We start from the raw sequence: 24,129 nt of genomic DNA on the forward strand, positions 1-24,129 counted from the left end.
AGGGTTTAGTCGTGGCGTTTGTGGAGATACTGGGCTGCTTTAATGATTGTGCATTCATCATTCCCTAGACTATGCAGATTCCTTTTTATACCTTCGCTGCAAATGTTTCATACCGGTATGTGTCACCATCAAACAGAGACAGGCAACAAATGAATGAGTGAAAACCCTGCTTTATCTCATTCGTCTCCCAGTGCAAGGTTAAGAGATTTAGGCAAGTATTACAGGAACATGGGAAAAGAGAACAACGAGGTCATTAGATATATGGTATAACAAACCCACTATTCACCCCACCCATGTTATTTTAATATTTGCTTAAATCTCTTAACCTTGTACTTGGAGGGAACAAAATGTTCCTTTAAGTCAACAGTAAAGAACCTCCATATTAGTCTCTGTTAATCTCATGATCTGATCCAAGAGATAAAGTTCAGGTAACTGAAACTAATTTAATTAAACGATTTCACAGTTCGTGCTGTTTGTGATAAGAAACTAATTTCCCAGTTGCCAAAATGTAACATTATCAAATTGATTTTCAAAGTCTCTGCAAAGTCCTAATGTGTTGCTTGAATATTGGGGAAGACAGATCTAATCCTGCCTCTTTTCAGCAGAAGAAATTCACCAGGGGTGTAAAGTTTGTTTGGCTTTTCCAAATATGAAGGCTTTCATTCATAGTCTCCTTATATCTGGTTGTGATGGCTGCTAAGCAAAGATTACCATTCAAAAGGTTGGTAGTCTTGAGCTTTGTGCAACTTGCAGATTCCCACAGAAGACCTCAGTTACATAGAGCTTGTCTTGGGATTCTAACTGTATGAAAGAGAAACAAGCCAGGAAAACCATATACTAGATCAATTGTTCCCAACCATTTTTTGACCATGGACTACTTGATCAGGGACCACTTTGACCAGGGATCACTTTCCAACATTAGTATCAAAAGGGTTATGAATCAATTTTGGTCAACTTTTTAATTTGGTTATTTGAATCGCCGATTCAGAAAATTGCATTGGAAGACCACATCAGCTCTAGTTTCTGATACAGAACATATGCCATCCAGTAGTCGCCATTTCCTCGCCCACAGAAAACCATATTTAATAATAGAGCTGATGTGGTCTATCCAATGCAGTGGTCAGCTCTGTGGAAAGGAGCAGAAATAAAATAATAAAGCGGAAGGAGGTTCGCAGACCAGATTTTCGTTCTCATGGCCCACTTCTGAGCCACGGCCCACAGGTAGAGAACCACTGTGTTAGATGAATGATGATCACTGGTTCCAAACAGGACACAAATGCTATTCATTGGAAAGTTTACTTCCATTTTATTTCCACTTTAACAGTTCTTGGATGATACATCATGCAGTCTGCCAGTGTATCTATACATTTTAATAGATAGTATTTCAGAATCAAGATCAAAAGACTTATCTATGGGGAAGGGAAGGGAGGTCCAGATTTGGTGTTATAGAGTTTGATTTATTCCAACATCGTTTCTAACAGTGGCAGTTTCTCCCCAGGTTGTGTCCATCAGAAAAGTATATCCACGTTTCATTTTTATCCCCCTCAAACAAGCTACGGTACAGATACGTAGATCCCAGAGAGTACACGTCTGGAGTACACATTACACACTTTACAAACTAGACATGTATACTTCTACAGAATGCCTGAATTCCTATTGTTCTTTCTTCTACTATTAAAAGTGTTTCAAAAAATGGCAGACACAGAAGTATTTAGGAGTAAGACACTAACTTGAGAGTGATATGGTGTAAGGGTGCTTAAGACAGACAGTTGTTCAGTGTGTGTTTTAGCTTCATAAAGGCATTAAGTCAAGCTAATTATCAACACACAGGAGAGAACATCATCCTGTAGGCAGATTTTTTAAAAAATTGTGGTGTAAATGGCTAGTTCATATTTGAAAAGCGTTTTTAAATTCCCTTGCCCCAAAGAGGTATGAAGGCAAAAGGCACAGTCCATTACAATCTGCATAACCTCTGTTTCAATGTAGCTTGCCTGGGGAACACACACGCGTAGCACTTTCTAAAACAGAGACAGTTTCTATTCTTTGAGGCCATATGAAATTTAAAGACTAGTTTGAGATGCGTGGTACAGTATGGCCTCGGTACCTGCAGGACTGGTATATAGGTTTTACCTACCCACATCTGACAAAACAGGCCCTCTCTAGGAATTTTCTACATCTTCCAGGTGACTTTATGACATGTTTTCAATGGAAGTCATCACAGAGTTGCTTTAGAGCAGTAGTTCTCAGCCTGTGGGTCTCCAGGTGTTTTGGCCTACAACTCCCAGAAATCCCAGCCAGTTTATCAGCTGTTAGGATTTCTGGGAGTTGTAGACCAAAACATCTGGGGACCCACAGGTTGGGAACCACTGATCTAGAGAACCTAGCAAATTCCCGGAGAATCTGCTAGGCCCTTTAGGTCAGCAATTCCCAAACTGTGTTCCATGGAACCCTAGGTTTCCGCAAAGCACCAAAGGGCTCCTGCAAAAAATAATAAAAAAATAAAATAAAATCTAATTTAAAATAGGTTATAAAATAAAACCACACAAAGCCAACTATTTTATTTACCGCCTTCATAATAGCTATTTTGTACTACAACTTTTGGATTCAGGTATGTAGTTACTGGCTTCACATTTCGACATTGTATTTGTATACATGAGTGATTCATACACAGTCAATTTTTCACGTTGATTCCACATTTCCTTTTTCAATTTTTTTTCTTTCTGGAACAGTTTTGAAATGAAATATGTTTTGGAATATTATTTATAGAATATAAAGCATAAAATTTACTCAAAAGCTAAACATTATATAAATAATTGGAAAAATTTATTTGAATTAGCAAAATTTTCTTTTTTCTTGTCAGGAGCAACTTGAGAAACTGCAAGTCACTCTGGTGTGAGAGAATTGGCCGTCTGCAGGGACGTTGCCCAGGGGATTCCTGGATATTTTGATGTTTTACCTTCCTTGTGGGAGACTTCTCTCATGTCCCAGCATGGAAACATGATGATTAAACAAATCAGGAATAGAATTAGGGTTCCACAGAAAATAAATGCCTTCTGACCAAAAAATGACCAAAAAAGTTTGGGAACCACTGCTGTAGGGCTACTCTGTAATAACTTTCAGTATAAGGTGATCATTTTAATATCAGTCACCATTATGCATGGTTTCCTGTTTCCACCATAGAAACAGAGGAACTGTGGTATTTTGTTATCACAAAGTCAGGTTTATCATAATTTAGACTTCAATTTGGAAGTAAATTTTCTAGTTTCCTACATTTTCAAATAGCGTTCCCCCCAAGTCACTGAGATATGTATGCAGCAAACCTTCAAGGACTATTCAGACTTTATAGACTAATATACTTTAAATTATTTCAGTTTAGCAGATTCAAGACAGTCCATTCTCTCACATTTGCCTGGCAAAATACATCCTTAGCAAACATAGTTTTGATCTTACCTTTTGTCTTAATGGGAAAAATATAAAACAAAATATAAAGTGTACCTGACGATAACTGTTTTGGAAGGTAAGGGAAAAATACAGTGGACAATTTGAAAAACCAACAAAATGTCACACAGAAATTCTCCCTTAAGTAGCATGACATGTTCATTTATCAGATAATGGGTTTAAGTCTTATTTAAAGCAAGATGAAATAATACTTAACATTTTTTAAAAGGCAAGGGAAAAAATCCCTCTAAAATGTCAATCACTTGAAAACAGAATTCTGCTGATTGCATAGCAGAGATGAAATTTCTATTTTAGTGTACAAAAATACTGCAAAAATAGTACTCTAAAAGTATGCTAAAATTGTAATTGAGAAATTAGATTTGGAACTCTGAAGCAAAGAAGTGGCTCTTAGCAGCAAAATAAGACAAAGATGTGAGAACACATTAAAAATCCAGCTTTGTGGACTGTAATGCATCACCCCTTTTGAGCCTTCCAAATTTCAGGAAAACCTGTCTTCTCTGAACCAGGATGGAAAATTCAGTTCTGAGGCGTCAAGCACCAGCTAGATGAACTGACTGGCCGATCAGCAACTAGCTGTTCAGGGCAATTATCCTTAAAGAAGCATTAAAGCTAACTTTTCCACAATGCTTCAGAGACTCGTATGGAAAACGACAAACTTCAAAAGATAAAGGTACCAGAATACATCACTGCACCCAATTCCCATTCATCCTTGTGATGACTGTCCCATGTATAACGTGCTCAGGGGAGTGCATTGATCCTGCTGAATTTTTATTTTGATGGAACACCAAACAATGTAGTAATAGGCAATGGCTGCTCAGCCAGACAAAAAAAATACAAGAAAAAACACTGTACAACATGGTTTGCATTCACCCCTAAGACCTAGGCCCCATCAACACTGCTATATAATGCAGTTTCATAGTGCAGTTTAACTGCACTGAACTGGATTAGATGAGTCTACACCAGCATGGGCAAACTTCGGCCCTTCAGATATTTTCGACTTCAACTGTCACAATTCCTAACAGCCTAGCGGCTGTTAGGAATTGTGACAGTTGAAGTCCAAAACACCTGGAGGGCCGAAGTTTGCCCATGCCTGGTCTACACTGTCATATAGTGCAATTCAATGCAGTTAAACTGCATTCTGAAAATGCATTATATGGCAGTCCAGATGGTGTCCTAGTTTGTATGTTATAATGCTGACTATTTGATTCATTTTTATAACACTGGTATTAGATGCTGTTTTAAATGTAATATTTAGACAATTTCGTATGTAGAATGCTCCCAGTGCGTACGGTTTCTTGAACACTGTTCCACAGAATGCAAACCAAACATAAACAACAAAATCATACCACGTTTCAACGTAGACGTTAAGACCGCTATTTGGAGCAATTCCCAAATAGCGGAAATCATTTCAGGCAGCCTTATTGTAGCTACTACAGCATAGAAACTGGCAATTAAGACCCCTGATGTAGAATCATGATTAACAGGAGGCTTCCTGGCATTTATACATGTAACAAAGTGGTTGGCCATGTTAATTCTAAGTTTGGATATAGCAAATTCACATTTCAGTATACTGGCAGTGCATATACATGTATATTAAAGAGAAAAACAAGATTTACAGACAAAACCCCAAACTCAACAGAATAAATTAAACAAGGATGAGAAATCCTTCATTAAATATATAACAAAAATGTCAACCTCCAACCCCACAAATAGTGCAACTCTTAATAAATTAAACAAAACCTGAATATCTCTGCTACAGTGAGAGCTTCTAAGCAACATTGGGACAAAATGTCTGGAATCAGATCCTGTTTTTTGTCTTTTTTTTTTGCAAAGTATTTGGACCAGATTAATATTTTAATGGATAGCATTATACACACACAAACACATACATTGACTTTATGCGTGTCTATGGTTATTTTCGAGCACTGTGGAGGTTAGCATTCACTCCTGTCACAGATGCCAATCCCAAACTATACCTGGAAGGAAAGAGGGATTTCCTGCACCCCATAGCAAGATGCAAAGAGATTGTCTTGGGGCATCAAAATCTAGACCAGTGGTTCTCAACCTGTGGGTTCACAGGTGTTTTGGCCTACAACTCCCAGAGATCCCAGCCAGTTTACCAGCTGTTGAGATTTCTGGGAATTGAAGGCCAAATCATTTGGGGACCCACAGGTTGAGAACCACTGATCTAGACTATCCCAGTGAAACTCTAAGATATTCTCTTCATATCTATAGCGACACAGCCAGACACTGCCGAGACGCCCCCGACAGCCCTGTTCCCTACTGAGCATGGGATGGCCATGGAGCATGGCTTCAGTATATCTACATTAGGTCCTATGATGGTGGAGATCAATGGCTCAGAACAGTTAGTGGTAGCTCTACACAAGGAGGTATATGCTATGCCAAACCATGTTGAAGTCAAAGCTTATCCACCAAATATGTTTAGAAGCTCCCAAATGTACCATTGACTAATCAATCTATCTATATATACATATAGTCACAGCATCAACCAGGACTGAATGAATGTCAACTCTAATTTTGTCCTTTGAAAACCCATTTTCCTTCAGGACCATACATTTTAATGTGCAGCATAATAAATGTATATGTGAAATATGACAGAAACACAACAGGCATATTTAAATAGCAGATTTATAACCTGCCTACATATTGTATTTTCTCTGGTTATGTTTGCTTTCCACAAAAAGAAAATAACATCCACTGTCTGTCATGAAGAGAGAACTTAAAAGAAGTCTATTAATCTTCCTATTGGTTGAGTGAGCTAAAATTATACTATCCCTGTGCAGACTTGCATATTGATCAGTTCCAGCATATATTGTTATACATTTCAATTTTAAACAAAAAGACACCTTCCATCTTTAACTCCATTTACACTACACACTAAGCATGTATATTTGTTAATGTTGATCACCCTCAAGAGCATTTTTTCATTACTATACATTGCTATCTCAGCTTTCTGGTTTATAGTGGGGTCTTTTGAAATTATAAAGAAATTGAGTTGGGAAGGAAGAGGCGAAACATGGTTTAAACTAGTTTTAATTTAATTTTAATCTGAACCACATTTCTATAGGGTTATTGGCATTTCTGACCAAAGGAACCATGATTATAGATCAAATGCTAAATTATGATATTTGATTATGATGGGATTGCTAAACTTTAATATCTAGAGTAGAGACAAACATCTACAACTGGGGCCAGTTTTTACTCTTCATTGAAAACCAGCAAAAAATGTCTTGGAAGTCTCCTCTGGTTTTCAAGTCCTTCAAAAAAAAAAAAATGAAGTTATGGATAATGCTCAGCTTGTTTTGTGGATTCCTGCGGTGATTTGGGCTGATCTGGGTGACTCTTTTCCCAAAGCAATTTTTACAAAATATTTAAGGAATTTGGGGGCACAGAAGCAGCAAAAAGGGGAATTGGGGGGCAGCAAACTGCCTGCAGGCCACACTTTCCCCATCCCTGACCTAGAGCTATACTAGTAAATTCCTCTACATTCCTAGAGTTTGATGTCTACCAAGTCCAAAGATTTCACCAAGATATAAGAAACGCATCTTTGGGGATTTTTATTTCTGGAAAGCATGTTAGATGGGTTGGGTTTTTTCAAACCATATAACTGCACACATCCTCTAAAATATAAAATAATATGCATATTATACAGGAAGCCAGAAAATCATGATGGAACACAATCAACTGCTTTTGGTGGCACTTGGTTGTTGAATGGTTCATTCTCTGATGCTAGGGTTGTGTGGATGCAACAGAGTCCTTCAGAAGAACAACAAAACAAAGAAGCATCTGTGCCAGGATCAATGCCCCAACCAAACTGGCACAATAGAGTCAAACACGTTCAGTCAGTGGTAGAGATTGAGCAGCAGACTCCTACTGTTAGCCCAGGTGCATGTGTTAGATACACTGTACAGGGTTTTAGAAGAAAAGTTGGGTTTGAGGCACACTTTCTGTACACATAGAGATTCTACAAAGCTGAAAAATTCTGAAACGAGTGCACTGCAGATGGCTATAGGATGCATACAATGAACAGAAGTACAGATCCAATCCGAGGAGGAAAAGATCTAGTGAGCTGATTATGAGTTTCCATATGCGAAATGGAGCCTGGCCTGTCTGGGGAAGAAAAAGTTCAAAATACGTTAATTCCACATCCTGCAAAAGCAATACACACATACTGTAACTCTTAAATAAATTGACGTATTGAAAGCTCTATCTAAATTAACTTCACAGCAGTAGCAGCTGATGGGGTTTACAATGAGGACAACCTTCAATAAGCGAAACAACCTGCATCAAGCTTTCTTTTGTATGTTTTGATAACACAGCCCAAACAAAAAAAATCTTGGTGTCTACATTTTTAAGCTTGTTCCTGGGGTTAATTAGGGCACTGATGCAGAATATTGCATTGAATTGGCTGCATCTAATTTTGTAAATATGGTTATCATGATTTTCTATAGGCAAGCAGATAAGGAGTGGTCTATGGCATATGTTCTGTATCTCAAAAACTAAACCTCATAGGAGAAAATTGGTGTCATTTTTGGAATCAGCAGGTCAAATATATCTTGAAACAGGTCTAACATGTGAGACACCAAAATATGTGTTGGCCAGGAAAAATTAAAAAGACAGCTTTTATCCTTCAACAAAATGATGAAGCATTTTTCCCCCACAAGGAAGCAATCAGAATCTAACATTCCAATAGAATTTCAGCCACCAGTAATTGACAAAAGCAATGAAGCACAGACTGGACAAAGTAACCATGAAAACCCATTGGATGTTGAACTTCTATTGAATGTTGAAATTCCCCTGGAAATCCATTCAGGTCAAAATCAAAGAGATTTAATCTGACAAATGCCTTTGGGAAGGGCATTTTATGGAAATGATACCACCATGGAGGAAACTCTTGAGTGGTTGTAACCCCTAATCTGTTCCTCTTAAAAGAAACATGCAAATAAAAATGTCATTAAAGTCAAGCAGGACAACAAAATTTTCAAGTAATTACTATGAGTTTTTAAAAAAATTAAAGACTTATTAAAGTACACGGGCTAAGTTCCTACGGGATCACTACCATGTATATGTTGAAAAGAAAAAACTCACCATGATTAATCACAATCCTCAGGTTGTGTAATTGGACTAATTAAGGCCAACTATTTTAGACCACTTCCTAAGGGGGTATAACTGCAGGGTGTTTGCAATGTAACACTGGGCTTACTGAATGTTTGCTCCTGGGTGGAAGCTCTTGACTTGCAGCCCATTTGATATTGCAAGTGTTGTCTTCTCTGTTTATCCACATGAAGAAGGAATGAAGCAAGGAAGAAAATAAACTTTTGTAATGGACAGCGTTGCATGAAGGAATGCAAAGGACTATGTGTGAGCATCTACAGGAGGACTGTGACTGCTTATGTTGAAGTTGCTGTGTTAGTATTTTTAAACTCTGATACACAAGAGAAAACTTTGAATCCTTCATTCATTTTGTGTTGCTCAACTTTTGAATATTAAAAGGATTTAGTTTTCTGGTGATCTGCTCACTGACCTGCACGTATACACAAACCAAAAGAAAGACCCCCTTCAATTGGTCTGAGAAACTGACTGGTATACTACTGAGATATTATGAAGACAATATTAGCCTTGAACTAGTAAGAATCCATTAGAATCCCACCCTCAGTTGGGAAGCTCAGTAGATAACCTTGGAAAAGCCACTGTACATTCTTCCTTGACATTTCAGGGATACTAAATAGCAGAGGACCAACAGTTAAGGTTAGCCTATTGGTTTAGAGAATATCAGTTCTGTTCTGATTTTGCAATAAGTATATTGAAGTACACTTTTGTTAAACTAGTTTCAAACAGAATCCAAAAAAATAAGGCTTTTACTTCAAGTGTTTCTTTTTAGCTTGTCACAGTTAGGTTTACAGCTCCATTTATTTTGGGTCTTTTACTATTATTCTTGGGAAACAAATAGCTTCCTTTTATGCCTTTTCAACCCTAGCTAAGTCAAAATAGTTAGCACCATATTAGTCTGTGCCTTGGGGTTTCTCCACCTGTTCTATAGATATGCTGTTGACTCAAACCTTTTCATGCAGATTGTTGTTTTAAGGCACACAAAAGAGATAAACTCATTTCATGTCAGCCTGAAAGATCCTCAAGGAGCACTAGCATAAAGGCTGTTTACAGAGTTTGTGTTACAGGTTCTATCATAAGTTTTCCAGTTTCTTTTCAAGTGCATGTTATTTCATTGGCAAGACCAGAAGATGAAGCAAAGAAATATTGCTGCCAGACAGTCATATGAAAAATATAGCAACCTCTAATCACAGTACAGAAAATATTTTAAAAACACAGCCACCAAAGTCAGAGAATATTTAATAAAGTCAGCTCTTTATACAAATTCACATTTTGTATACAAAACACACAAAGAGAGCGACATTTATCTAACGTGTGCCATCAAGTTGTTTCCTAGTTATAGTTATCCTAAGGCAAATGTATCATGGGATTTTATTGGCAAAATGAGTGGAAATAGTGTGACCTGTCCAAAGTCCCCCCAGAGAGTTTCCATGGCTAAACAGAGATTCAAAACTCCAACACCCAAACTGCAGGCTTTTCTAAAAATGTCCAAAAGAACACAATGAACACATACATAAATCTCTAGTTCTTGCTCTTTTCTGATCATATGGAGTGGATTCAGGTTGGAAAAGCTGATAACATTATTTCAAAATTATCCTTATATGGAGATATGGAGAATTATTATTTTCAAACATCAATAAATTATGTGTAGTTGAGCTTTAATTAAAAAAATTTTTTTCATGTCAGGAGCAACTTGAGTCGCTTCTGGAGTGAGAGAATTAGCCGTCTGCAAGGACGTTGCCCAGGGGACGCCCAGATGTTTTGATGTTTTTACCATCCTTGTCCCCACATGGAGCTGGAGCTGATAGAGGGAGCTCATCCGCACTCTCCCTGGGTGGGATTCGAACCTGGCAGCTTTCAGGTCAGCAACCCAACCTTCAAGTCACTTAGTCCACTACACCATCTGGGGGCTCCAATTTAAAAATATCAAATTGATATAAAATCATAGTTTTTACACCACAGCACAACACGCACACTTGTATGTTAGGAAAATTCAGAGTTTAGGGGGATCATCTGCTTATGATGTTTATTTGAGATGTTAGAAGGGCAGTTTGCTTAAGATTCTTCGATGGTTTTTAAAAATATATCAACAATAACATTATTTGGAAACAGTCATCAAAAATGGATACACATGAATATATTCAGACTAGTATCAGAATAGCATGAATATCCAAAAGTATCCATCTATCGTCAACATTATGATGCATCTACAGCAGCACTGGGAATTTACAGTGGCTCTCAGTCTCTACTCATACCTTCAACCCGCTGACAGAAAACAAAAACAAAAAAACTACCTTCCTTCTTCACATTTTCTATTGAATAGGGGCAATGAGTTGCTAACTTAGAAACACGCACTGAGAACAACAAAATTCCCCTACGCTCACCTTATATTTATTTCATGTTGTGATAATATCCTCCTCCTCGAATGGCATGAATGGCTGTTGGAGAAGATGCTGGATAATGTCCAGGGCGTATTGGCTTGGCTGCAAAGATGATCAGAATTGTTTAGACAAAAGATGTATCGCTTTCCATTTTATTTCAGTACTTATCTGCTACTTTGCCTTCCTGTGAAAAGCTAAGAGTAAACACAAAGTAAAAGTGGAAGGCTCATGAAGTTACTAAATTTATATTGAACATGTTTTGCCATAAACATCAACTATAGATTTTTAGGTCTAGCAGTAAAGTCAATTCGTTTAGAAGACATAAGCAGAAACATCTTCTTTGTGATGGACCTGCATCTGTAGACCATAATCACCATTATCTTGAACTGAAGTCAAGTCTACTGAGCTAGTATTTACTTTGGTATCATTCTCTGAACAAAGACTAGTTCTCTTTCTATAATGTTGGCTGTTCCACCACAAACTGCAGGCGAGGCATAGAGAACTGGCAAGAACACCAGAGAGATGGCAGGGAAAAGTGATAACTCTCCATAATAGTTTTTTTTAATGTCAGGAGTGACTTGAGAAACTGCAAGTTGCTTCTGGAGTGAGAGAATTGGCCATCTGCAAGGACGTTGCCCAGGGGATGCCCGGATGTTTTGATGTTTTACCATCCCTGTGGGAGGCTTCTCTCATGTCCCCGCTTGGAGCTGGAGCTGATAGAGGGGGCTCATCTGCGCTCTCTCTGGATTGGATTTGAAGCAGCAACCTTCAGTTCAGCAACCCACTCTTCAAGTCAGCAGTCTGCTGGCACAAGAGTTTAACCCATTGCGTCACCGGGGGCAAGAAGAGCAGGTGGAAGAGCTTTCGGTCATGTGAACTTTCACCTGCAGCTCGAACTGCTGTATTTTACACACAGGATCTAGAGGATCAACACAACTTAGAGGAGATAACTCCCCCCCCCCCTCCATGCACGAACACACACATTGCACACCCTCAAAACACATATCTAGAGAGCGGAGAAGTCACCCAGAGAAGGTTTTAGGGAACAACACAACAGAAGGAAAGAAAATCTCATTGTGATAATCACACAGTGGGTTTAAGACACCAATTTACTATATAACATATACTAGTTTTACATATTGGAAGACAGCATTCCAATAACATTCACTAGATGTGGTATGCCAATGGTTCTTAACCTTTTCTTTGACAGAGGCTCCCTTTAAATATTTTCTTGTTGCTGAAGAACACCAAGACTTTGGATTTAAGTGTTGATGAGACTGAACTGCTCTCTGCTGGAAAGGAGCAAAGGGAGGAGCAGGTAGAAGTGCAAAGGCTGTCTGGTGCCTTTGTTACTCGGCTGTTCAACCGGCCTCCTCTGTGGTTTAAGTGTTTCTGATCGAAGACTGAATTGCTCCCAGTTGGAAAGGAGGAAAGGGAGATGAAGAGTAAAAGGAAAAGGTTGGATGACTATACTGTCACTCAGCTGTTCAACTGTGATAAGGAATGTGAATGCCCAGCCAGCCAGCCTTTGCCTGGGCTCCTGTCCCATAGCCCCTCTGCTGCAGGAAGAAGATGGGCTGAACAGCCTTCAAGCCTTTGTGGGTCCCCTCTGGGGGTATTGCAGGCCCCAGCGACTGGCCAGACTGTCATGGGACCAATTCCCAGGGCTGAATTTGCAAGCCCTGGATTTGGAGCCATAACATAAACAATCCTGAATGCCTCATGAAAACACCTGGCAGCAGAGCATGGGAACTCGGGGTTGAAAATCTAAACAATTATAATGAGTAGTTTGTGTGGGAATAGTAGAAATGTGAGACAGGGGGTGGGGTTTGGTGATGATATTTACGTGTGATGTTACGTTGCAACCAAGGTGATAAAATTGCTGGTGTGTAAACATTATGTCATTCTCGACTTTTTCCAAGTCAGGTGTTCTTCAATAAAGATTGGTTTTGAGAGCAGCTGTCTTTGATCTGCGTTCATGCTGGTCGTTTGAAGTGAGCGTGACACCAGACCACAGTTAAGAACTGCTGTGCTATGCTTTCCAATAAATGCAGTGCTGTATTTTTCTAATAACTTCTCTCATGCAAGACTTACCAATCTGAGCAGAGTGTGCTCTCCTCGCCATGTTCTTGGCTCTCACTGCCTCTTTAATGCGATCTACCTCCTGCTGGTATCGCTTCCGGTCTCGCATGGCATTTTCTTTGGCTTCCTTCAATGCACTCTCCAAGGCTTTGACTCTCTCTGCTGTAGCCCGAAGTCGTTTCTCCAGTTTAGGAAGCTCACAGCGAAGATCTGCATTATCACGTACCAGCTTTAAAAGATTAAAAATAAGGCTGATGTTTAGCCAAAGGAGAGAGAGGGCGAGTTTAAAGGAATGAATCCCAAAATACAAAAAATATGCTGCTGGTTTATCAGATTATGTTTTTGTTCTGGGGACAAATCTTAACTTGATGGTGTGTTTGATTAATTCCAGTATTTCCACCCTCTTCTTCAGTTTCTCACCCAGATTAAAACTACATCACCAAGTATTGCAATAATAATAATAATAATAATAATAATAAGTCATATATAAGGGGAATAGATTAAATATAACATAATATATTAAAGTTTACTGTTTTCCATATATAAATTTGGTGGATGTCTAAGTTGGAACACAGTTTGTAAGGTGATATGTTTGGGAAAAGATGGAAAACTTGGTTTTTTAAAATATAAAGACAAACATCTTATTATTTGAGACATTTTTATTTCCTTCCTTTTTTAGTTTGAGGACCTTTTGTAACAACAACAACTACTACTACTACTACTACTACTTTATTTTTATACCCCGCCACCATCTCCCCAAAGGGACTAGGGATGGCTTACATATGGTACAAAAAGTCCAACATACAAACATACATAAAAGCAACAATCAATTAAAATAGGACCACCAATAAAATAAAATAAAAACATCATAAAATAAACAATTTGTATAAAACACAATTGCAAATAAGAGAAAAACTTTTTATCCTTTGTATATAAAAAAGAATAATATGCTAACTTTAGGTTTTGATAATCTATAGCTTTGGTTAAGGTGATGAAGACTATGAATAGTATTTAAATTGAAGAAGTTAAGATCTATAAATATCATTAGGTAAGTTGGACATCAATGCTGTTTTGGGGGTCCCTCCCCTTTTTCTCTGCACTCTGTCAATTTTCTTGTTTGTCTACATAGTTTGTTCTCTTTTAATGTCTTAGAAAATGTCTAATTGCTTTTTAAGTAAAGCTGTATACTAATAGCTAGGGAAACTCTTCAGTTAGTTTATATTGTTGACATTAGCTTTTTTTCCCCCATCTACTTTTTCCAAGCTTTCCAATACCATGTTGATCACGTAAGAGCATCTGCCAATATGGGACAACAAGCAACAGCAGTAAGAACCCCACCTGTTTGTGAACCTTTGTAAGTTGTTCAAGATTGTTTTCCAGAAAAGAGATTTTCTGCTTCTGAGCAGCACTTCCACCACCATCATCACTGTCCAGTTCCACACTCTGTGCAGGCAAAGAAACAAAGCATCTAAACACAGGGAAATACATTTTATTTGACCATTTGCTACCAAAATTTCATTTTCCATCTCCCTGACTTTATTTGACCAATTTTTGTCTATTTTCCTGATTATCACTCATAAAAGCTTTTTTTCAAATTACATTATAGCAAATAAAGGTTTTACGACCACATAGATGCCGAAAGATATAAATATTGTGGTTTATTTGTTGTTATTTTACATCAGTGGTACCTCCAGGTGTTTTGCACTTTAATTCCTGAAAGTTGTATCCAATGTTACCAATAACTAGGAATTGGGGGAACTAAATTCCAAAACAGCTGGAGGACCAAAGTTTGGGAATTTTTATTTTACAAAATTGAGTTTCACTATGAGTTCCTTTGAGCACATACAATTAAAGAGAAGAAACATATCTTGAATGTGAACTAACAATTACATCTAGATGGAAACTTCAGTACAATGATGAACGACTGAATATTTTTATTCTTGCTTTAAAGCTTTAATATAATTAACCAAAGCAATGGAATTTCACTGTATTTTTCTTTAAGAAATAGTGTAGCTGAAGCCATGTCATGAAATCACAATATAAATAGATTTTGTGTTCTTCTAATAATAATTAAAATAAAATCTATGCCAAAAATTTCCTTTTTTTGTTTCCCAATTCCCTTACTTTCCGATCAACTTTTTCCCAATCCCCTCCTCTTCTGCTTTGCATTTCAAGGGACTGAATTCCCAGCACTTGGTTTATTTGTATAAAACTAAGATACATTCACACTCTACTGCAATACATAGGTCTCCTATTCTATTGTACAATGTTTGCATCACAACTTACTTTTTTTACTCTGGTGGTGAGATCCTGAACAAAGAGTTTGCGTAAATTATGGAGAGTCTGGAGTTCTCTAGCCTGTAAATATATACATATACATACACATGAATATTTTTTTTAAATACCTTATAGAGATCCATTTCAACTAAGCAATATAAAACTATTATATAAGTACAGTCTTATTATGCAATGGAAATATTTTAAATATGTCATTGTGGCAGTGTGTGTGATGTGAGTTTTCCAGCTGCCTGTTGATTTATGGTGATTCCATGAATTTCATAGGATATTCTTAAGCAATGAATACTCAGATGGTTTTGCCAGTTCTCCTGTCTGAAATATACCTTATGGTTCCTGGTATTTGTTAACTGTTCCTCATTCAAGTACTAACCAGACCTGTCCCTGCTTAGCCTGTAAATCTGATGGGATCTGGTGGCAGATGTCTGACTTGACTATGTTCGTCCACATCTTAGTTTACCTCCAGGTTGAACTACTGTAACACACTCTATGTGAGGCTGCCTTTGAAGACGGCTCAGAAACTGCAGTTAGTATAAAGGTTGGCGGTCAGGTTGTTAACTGGAGTGAATTACAGGAAACGATCAATCTCCCTATTTAAACAGCTTCACTGGCTGCCAATATGTTTCCGGTCTCAATTCAAGGTGCAGGTTATCACCTATAAAGCCCTTAACGGTTTGGGACCTGCCTATCTTCGCGACCGCATCTTCCCCTACGAACCTGTGCGATTTCTAAGATTGTCTGGGGAGGCTCTCCTCTAGCTTCCACCCCCATCAAAAGCGCAGTTGGTGAGGACGAGAGAGAGGGCCTTCTCAGTGGTGGCCTCCAGCTCTGGAACTCTCTCCCCAGGGAGATTAGACTTGCACCCACTTTTCGTGAAGATCTAAAAACGTGGATGTTCCACAGTGCTTTTGATTAGGCAGTTCCCCAGATAATTTTGCCCCCAGCTATGGTCTAAAGTCTAATCCTTCCACTTTACTACTGCTCCCTACCCAGAGATATAGTGCTCTACTTTATACTACCCTCTATTTCTAAATTCGTCATCTGGCTTTTGCACTTTATCCATCAGCCCTGTCCTTGCAACTGACTAGAACTAGTCCTGCCCGTCCTTCAGAAACTGTTTACTATTCAGGCCATTGGTGGTTGTTCGATGGTGTTTTTTACTGTATTATGTTGTGTGTTGTTTTATTTTGTCCTATTATGATGTTGTTATATCAATTTTATTATACTATATTTTAACTATGTTGATTGGGCTTGTTCTCATGTGACCCGCCCAGGTCCCTTTGGGGAGATGGAGGCAGGATACAAAAATAAAGTTGTTGTTGTTGTTGTTGTTATGTTCAAAATGGCAAAACTAATCAATCCCACTATAGTATATATCAATGTGTGACACATTAAATTACTTGGTTCTTTATATTTTAAGGGCACATACTCTGATTTCTTTTCAAATTGTATATTTTATATATTCATACACAATGCACAATTAATAAAACCACAATAAAAGGGGCACCACTCAATTAAAGATCTCTTAGTTGATTAATTTTCATCGATGAATGAACAAATTTAAGCAAAAACAGTAGTTCTAAAGACAAAACTACATTAAAATATTCATGTGAATTCTCTAGCAGGTATTTATGATGTGTGTGAAAGAAAGAGAATGAGAGATAGACTCCCAAAATAGTGCTTGCCATTAAATTAGCTCAAAAATCAGATAATGTAATCTAATCAATCAGAGACACTGGTTACCAACAGCAGTATTAGAAATGAGATAATATTTATAAATGCACTCAATCTATCATGGATCCTTCATTCAATGGATTATCTTTTAAGCTTGGTATTATATAGAAAGACAAAAATAACACAGTATATGGAGTGGAATATACAGCACCATTGATTGTATCTACAAGAACTGATCTCTGATAGAGGAGGCAACTATATAAATTAATGAACATGGTCAGTCTTGACTGTGCTAACCATATTTGGAAGAGCAGAACAAAGTGAATAAGGATCTCTTTCTTTCTTCCTCCCTTGCTATTCCTCTATGGACAAAGGAAAGGATAATATTCTCTGTTCTGATCAGCTCTCTAATGGGTTCCCTGAACCATTGTCTGTGGAACAGGGCCAGAATCTTCCAACACATAGACTCTATTCAGGCATGAGACGGTGTTAGCCTCTTGGCAGGAGACGGGGAAGCAAAATGGGAGAATGTGCCAGATCCTCCATGTGTAAAGGGTGACTGTCGGTTGCACAGAGCCTTTTGTATGCTGAAGTTATCTGGGTAAATCAGAGGTCTGGGTGAGGCGGACGTAACAAAAAATGGGGACATAAATACCATGATTATCTCTGCTCAGCTCCTTATACATATTTTCTACATGCAATCAGAAATACAAGTCATATTCTCATCAATGCTTGGGTGTATAGACTTGGCACTGTGGTCAACCTGTCTGTCTTGATAGTCTTGTTCAAAGATGGCAGACCCTGGAAACGATACACATATCCCTGACTATACATAATCTATTCATGATTCATGAATTTTAGTCAAATTCTATTGTTTCCTGAAGATTAATACTCTAAGGGAAAGTGTTATCTATATATATAAAAGAGTGATGGAATCCTGGCGACCGCCAAAACAACAAAACTAAACACCCCACAAACTTGAAAATTGACAACACAACCCATCATCCATGCCTCTAGGTTGATACAACAAAAAGAAAAGAAAAATAAAGTCCAAATTAGAGGGAGAGGAATAATTGTTTTTATCCAATTGCTGCCAGTTAGAAGGCTAAGCTCCGCCCACTTGATCTACTAGCAACCCACTCACCCAGGGGACAGGTAGAGTTAGGCTTCACTTAGGCCTCTTCCACACTGCCTATAAAATACAGATTATCAGATTTTAACTAGATTAGATGGCAGTGTAGACTCAAGGCCCTTCGACACAGCTATATAACCCATATAATCTTATATTATCTGCTTTAACTGGATTATCTGGACTCCACACCTTTACCCTTTACCTTAACTACCATCAATTCCTCAATACTTTATTTGTCATACCACCATACCTCGCCACAGCAACGCGTGGCCGGGCACAGCTAGTAAAGCAATATAAACCATATGATGAGTATCTTTTTGTTTGACAGAATGCCATAGCTAATGTTCTTCATATTACATGTTAAGCCCATCTGTTGCAATCTCCATCCTATGGAGGGCAGTAGGGAAGTTCACATCATGTAAGACAGTAGTTCCCAACCTGTGATTCACCAGGTGTTTTGGCCTACAACTCCCAGAAATCCAAGCCAATTTACCAGCTGTTAGGATTTCTGGGAGCAGAAGGCCAAAACATCTGGGGACCTACAGGTTGAGAACCATTGATGGAAGACAACCATCACAGTACTTGACCACGCTATTGCCATCTACTTCTCACTTCAGAAGACCTGACTCAAAACTTCACAAATAAAATTGTATACTATTTTTTTAACAAGACCAAGCTACTGGAAGAAGAACAAGAAAACTGTTTCAGAAAACACTTCTAACCACTGCCTTTCAGGATGGACAAAATGTTAGTTTCTTGAAGCTCTTTAAATATAGATTTGATTCAATACATACCACTGTTTCTTCCAGTCCTTTCAGATCATCTCTAGCTTGTTCCCTTTTGTCATTAAGCAATCTAGATCAAACAAAAAATAAGTTGCATTTGTAATAAGGCTCTCAAGAGGGCAAAACTAATTTATACATTACTAAAACTTAGTAGTCATCTTCTAGCACCTGGAACTTCTGCTCCATTGCAAATGCAATCTCAATTAGGGTTGAAGATCTGTTCTTTGGCTGATCCTTCAATGCTTTTTACTTATCATTACAACTATCAAATTTGTAAAGCATAAGACTGAGAAGAGCTAAACTGTTCCCATGTATCCCTGCATTAGTTTTTTTAGCCAGCTGGCAGGCTGATCTCTAAGTAGTTATATTAGCAGATGGTCTGGAAAATGTGAGAGGTGGGCATTCATTCTCCCAGTATTCAAACAAACAAAGAAACAACAACAATACCCAATCCTTCTCTCAAGGAGCAGAACGTTAGAGCATGGAGTGCCCCTGTTCAGGATTGACCTTTTGCAGAAGCATAGTATTGCTAACTCTGCCTGTGATTTCTCTTTTTAAATGGGTAAACACAATACATTCAAATAAATAAATGAAATACAGATTGAGCATTCCCTTATGTGAAATCCAAAATACTACAATATTGTCCACGTGGGTAGCTGAGATAATTCAATGTGCACAAAATTATGAAAAATATTGCCTTCAGGCTATGTCTCTAAGGTATATGTGAAACAGAAATGAATTTTGTGCATAGTATTACTACCCACCTTCTTTATGAAAGTATATGTGAATACAGATATAAACTAACACGGTCTGGATCAAGGATTGTGTGCAAGGTTTTTTGGACGAATGGATTTAAGCACTTTATATGTTTTAAGTTTTGTATATTGTTTTATTTGTTTAATGCCTAATTGTTTTTAATTGCTCTACGTTTTATTCTATTGTATTGTTACTTATTGGCATTGAATCTTGCCAGATTTGTAAGCCTCCTTGAGTCCCCTCGGGTGAGAAAGGCGGGATAGAAATGATATAAATATACACAGATATTCTAAAAAAAAATTAAAATCCCCAACAGTTAAGGTCCCAAGCATTTCAGAGAAGAGATACTCAATCTCTACTGCATTTCTACATGGGATACTCAACCTCTACTGGTTGTACATGAATACACACCATAGATGTTCTGTGGTTGCTCAAGTCTTCACTGGTCCACTTTAGGAGGTGTCTCCTCTACTAAGCCTATTGCTTGCTTTATAACAGCAGTAAACAAGCAAGCAACAGGCATGCTGAAGGAAAGAGCATCACCTGCCTTCTCCTTCTATACAAACAATGCTAAGGTTACTGAGAGGACTTTCCAGAAAGACGGAGATGAGATAAGAGACAGTGTGTTGCAACAATTAGTGGACTGGCCTGGAATTTCTGAGACTTGGGTTCAAATCCAAAGGAAGTTCACTGGGTGACTTAGACCAGTCACTATGTCTCTTCTTAATCTGACCTACCTTTTGTGAGGATAAAAATAAAGAAGAGAGCAGAGCAAGTCACACTGAGCCCCAATGAGGCTAAGTGGGATATACAGGAAATTAAGAGATACAGATATCAATCAACAATTGATACCATGATGCAAAGGACAATAATGAACATCACAGCCTCAACAACTGCCTATGGATACCAGTCCCAGACACCACCTCCACTTTTAAAATACCCTGTTTCAAAATGCAGTAGCCTTTTCCATGCACTTTCTGGACACTGATCCCTCCGTATTTTTGTTTTGTTCTTTGGCTGAGTTTGGCAGAAACAGAACAGGGCATGCATCCCATTTTCATTACATTTCTGCCCAGGACAGGTCAGCCAGGGAAACAAGAGGCCGGCTTGGCCCAGGGAGCCAGGGATGACTACTCTGATGCAGCCCTGTCGGGATGGGAGCTGTCAGTTATAGTATCTTAGTTTATTTACATCAGCTTTTCCAGCTTCTTCTCCCGTTCTTGGTCTTCGATTTTTAATTTTTCATAGTCAGAGCTCAGTTTTTCTTGTTCCAGTTCCAGCTTCTGGTTCATACTGAAAGAAAAAGACCCCAGAATCAAAATGATATTGGATTTTTTTTGTAAAAATAATGCATTTTTGCTGAAACACAGCACAAAAAATGTATAGACTGTCATGCTGGTGTCAGTCCCTTTGATAGCATTACCAGTGCCATTTGCACCCCTGCCCCATACACCACCTTGGTGATGTCACTGGGTACATAGGTAATACCATGGATGTCCTGCACACTCAGAGATTTTAACAGATATGACATACTGCAATTCCTATTTCATATCTGAACATTGTTTATCTAATGGGTGTAAATAAATAATTTCTTTCCTGTGTTCAAATATTCCTTTAATCCCAACCATTTCAATATTGACATTCCCAGAGGCTTGTTAAAGAAAATTATGGAATGTCTTGGGGGGGAAGTGGAAAGCCAACCAGGAGGCACAAGGATATACTTACTCTCTGATTTCATCAATCATTTTCTGCTTCTCCTCAATCTCATCTCTCAGCCGAGACAGCTGCTTCTGGTGAGCTTCCCTGTGACTCTCCATCTGCTGTTCCAATGTCTTCTGTTCACAGATAAGGGAATAAGTGAATAAACAACATGAACCTATCTTTTTAAAAAAAAAAATCACTGAAATTGGATTCTTATTCAAAATATTGTCAACTTGGCTAAGAAGTAGTAAGGGTTCCTCCCCTACCCCCGTCTTTTAAAGCTATCTGACGAGTACAAGCGTGCTTGATCTGTCTTCTTCAGACTGGAGATTCCAGCATGCAGTGCCAGAGGCCAATGAAGTTTTGATGGATTAAAAGCCTCTTTGGATTTTTTTTTAAAAAATTGGATATTAAAAAAAGCTTCTTTGGATTTGCAGCGAGTGATGAACATTAGTCAGCTCCAGTATTAGGAATGTGTATTAATTTGTTGAACTGTATGGCTTGTAGGTCACATGCAGCTTGCAAAAGGCCTTTTGTATAATCCCTGGACTCTTCGCTTCTCCATATTGCATTTTAAAAAAAATGAATAATTGTGCTTCTGGAAAGGCCTAAGCCAGTGGTTCTCAACCTGGGGTCCCCAGATGTTTTTGGCCTTCAACTCCCAGAAATCCTAATAGCTAGTAAACTGGCTGAGATTTCTGGGAGTTGTAGGCCAAAAACATCTGAGGACCCCAGTTGAGAACCACTAGTCTAAGCTAAAACTGGTACCCCACATCTTGTTCCTTTGCCCTCACCATCGCTTTTAACAAAACTAGAAGTGTAGCCTGCAGTCATATTGGAAAGAATAAGGCAAATGCAGCACATTGTCCTTTTTCCGCTCGGGTTATAGAGTACATAACACTCATGATGCTAGAGTGGTAATATGTAGTTTAAGGCCTGGTTTATAGTGCAGTGAATGTTTCAATGCTTTTTTTTTTCATGTTGCACCCACAGTTGACTTGCACTGCACAGATTGCCACAGGGCATCTCTTCACATCTTCACATCCCACGCACTCCATAAAAATATCATGCCATTAAAAAAAAATCTCTAATACATTCCATGTCTTTGCTTTCTTTCATTCATATTTCAGGCCTTGAATACGTGAACATGAATTGGGAAGGGAGATGTTGCATGTTTGTGTGCCCCTTGCTAGCATTGAGTCCAATTATAAAGGCAAAGTGAAATGTACTGCAACTATCCACTGCTCTTTTATACCACAAACCTGTCTCTTCTCTTCATGTTAACATGTGGCACAATGCAATTGCATGAAGCACTGTCACCTATCTCTTTACAATCAAACCAAGACAAGCATGGGCTATCAGATCATAGTGCAATTTCTTAGTACAGGGAGAGATGCATTTGATGTATTGTTTAAAAGTATAGAATTATGTGCACCTCCAAACACAATTTTACCCAACAGATCACTCTTGAGAACTATTCATGATAAAAAAAATAGATCTCATGATAGCAAGGCATGTAGAAACACGGAGCTGGAAGAGACCTTGGTGAATATGTTACCTTCATCTCCTCTGCATCCTGAAGCAAGGTCAAATGTTCCTTCTCTTTATCTTTGACACTGACTTCGTGCATTTTTTCTGTTGACATAAATAGTATAGCTAAGCAACTCTAATTTAACATGATACAATTTTAACAATATACTACCACATTCAGTAAAGATCCTGTGAGTGTATGTGTGTTTCTCTTGGCTTTTTTTTTTTACAGTGGCAGCAAAATAGAAGGGAATCAACTTTCCACAGTGACAGCTGTTTTGAGGAAACAATGTATATTTTGGCCATAGTCCTACCCAATATATTCTTTAAAGAAATAGGGTGGAAAACCATAAGGTACTTAAACTGGATCCCATTGCCTTTGACAGAATTAGCGACCCTTCTCCCTTCTGCAATTCTTGCTAGAAGGACCAAGACCTCAATAACAAGTTTTCACAGTACACAGAGGACGATACGGGAGAATGGGATTGATGAAATATGGATGCAGTTGGACCCAGCTTAAGTAACCAGTTAAATCCTGGATATAACAATCTGTCTACGGTTCCCAACCTCTGGTCCTCAAGGTGTTTTGGACTTCTTGAAGTCGAAATCCCAATCATCTGGAGGATCAAAGGATGGAAACCACTGCTGTATATGATAAGTCATCATTTCCCACATTTTCCCAGCTAATAGCTACTGCTAATTCAGAAGGTAGAAAACATTACAGTTGATTTCTGAGCCCAACTCAGAACATCAGAAGCTGCCCCCAGCATGGATCCCTATAAATTTCGACAAGTAAATGCCAGTAAGCATTGAAAGGTAGGATATAAAGCTAAGGAAGTATACAACTTAACAAACAATTATGTGATGAAACAATGTAGTATTATCACAAATGAACACACCTGTCAGGAACAGTTTCTTAATTTTGCTGCACTGTACCTACTTCCACAGAGTTCACACACAGTTGAGTCAAATGACAGAGGATGCTCAAACAGTGTATTTATTTTACTGGGAACAAACAAGCATGTCCAACACATCTTGCCTGCCCTCAACAACACTGGACTCTGAATTCAGGTTCAGACTAGACTAATTTGAATTTTTTTGAAGATTTTCCTCTTTCCAGGAAAAAGAAAGTGATTGCAGATTCAAATCGGAAGAGAAAAACTTCACCAAAATTCAGCATCCATTGCATGTGGAAGAGAAGAGG

The 24,129-nt window shown here is 38.3% G+C and overlaps 1 protein-coding gene across 1 annotated transcript in view; it reads right to left on the bottom strand.

The window, feature by feature from the left end:
- Positions 1-1,286: 1,286 nt before the first annotated feature.
- Positions 1,287-24,129, bottom strand: part of kif5c (kinesin family member 5C) — a 116,942-nt gene continuing 94,099 nt past the window's right edge. Inside the window, exons 18-26 of the mRNA XM_003224979.4 lie at positions 22,954-23,030; positions 21,420-21,529; positions 20,886-20,987; positions 18,948-19,008; positions 15,339-15,410; positions 14,391-14,495; positions 13,065-13,281; positions 10,974-11,072; positions 1,287-7,590 (exon numbers count right to left, since the gene is read on the bottom strand). Coding sequence (XP_003225027.1) covers positions 10,981-11,072; positions 13,065-13,281; positions 14,391-14,495; positions 15,339-15,410; positions 18,948-19,008; positions 20,886-20,987; positions 21,420-21,529; positions 22,954-23,030 — 836 coding nt within the window. The 3' untranslated portion in view covers positions 1,287-7,590; positions 10,974-10,980. The remainder of the gene's footprint in view (positions 7,591-10,973; positions 11,073-13,064; positions 13,282-14,390; positions 14,496-15,338; positions 15,411-18,947; positions 19,009-20,885; positions 20,988-21,419; positions 21,530-22,953; positions 23,031-24,129) is intronic.

The sequence above is a fragment of the Anolis carolinensis genome, chromosome 1, assembly GCF_035594765.1.
Source record: "Anolis carolinensis isolate JA03-04 chromosome 1, rAnoCar3.1.pri, whole genome shotgun sequence".
Lineage (NCBI taxonomy): Eukaryota > Metazoa > Chordata > Lepidosauria > Squamata > Dactyloidae > Anolis > Anolis carolinensis.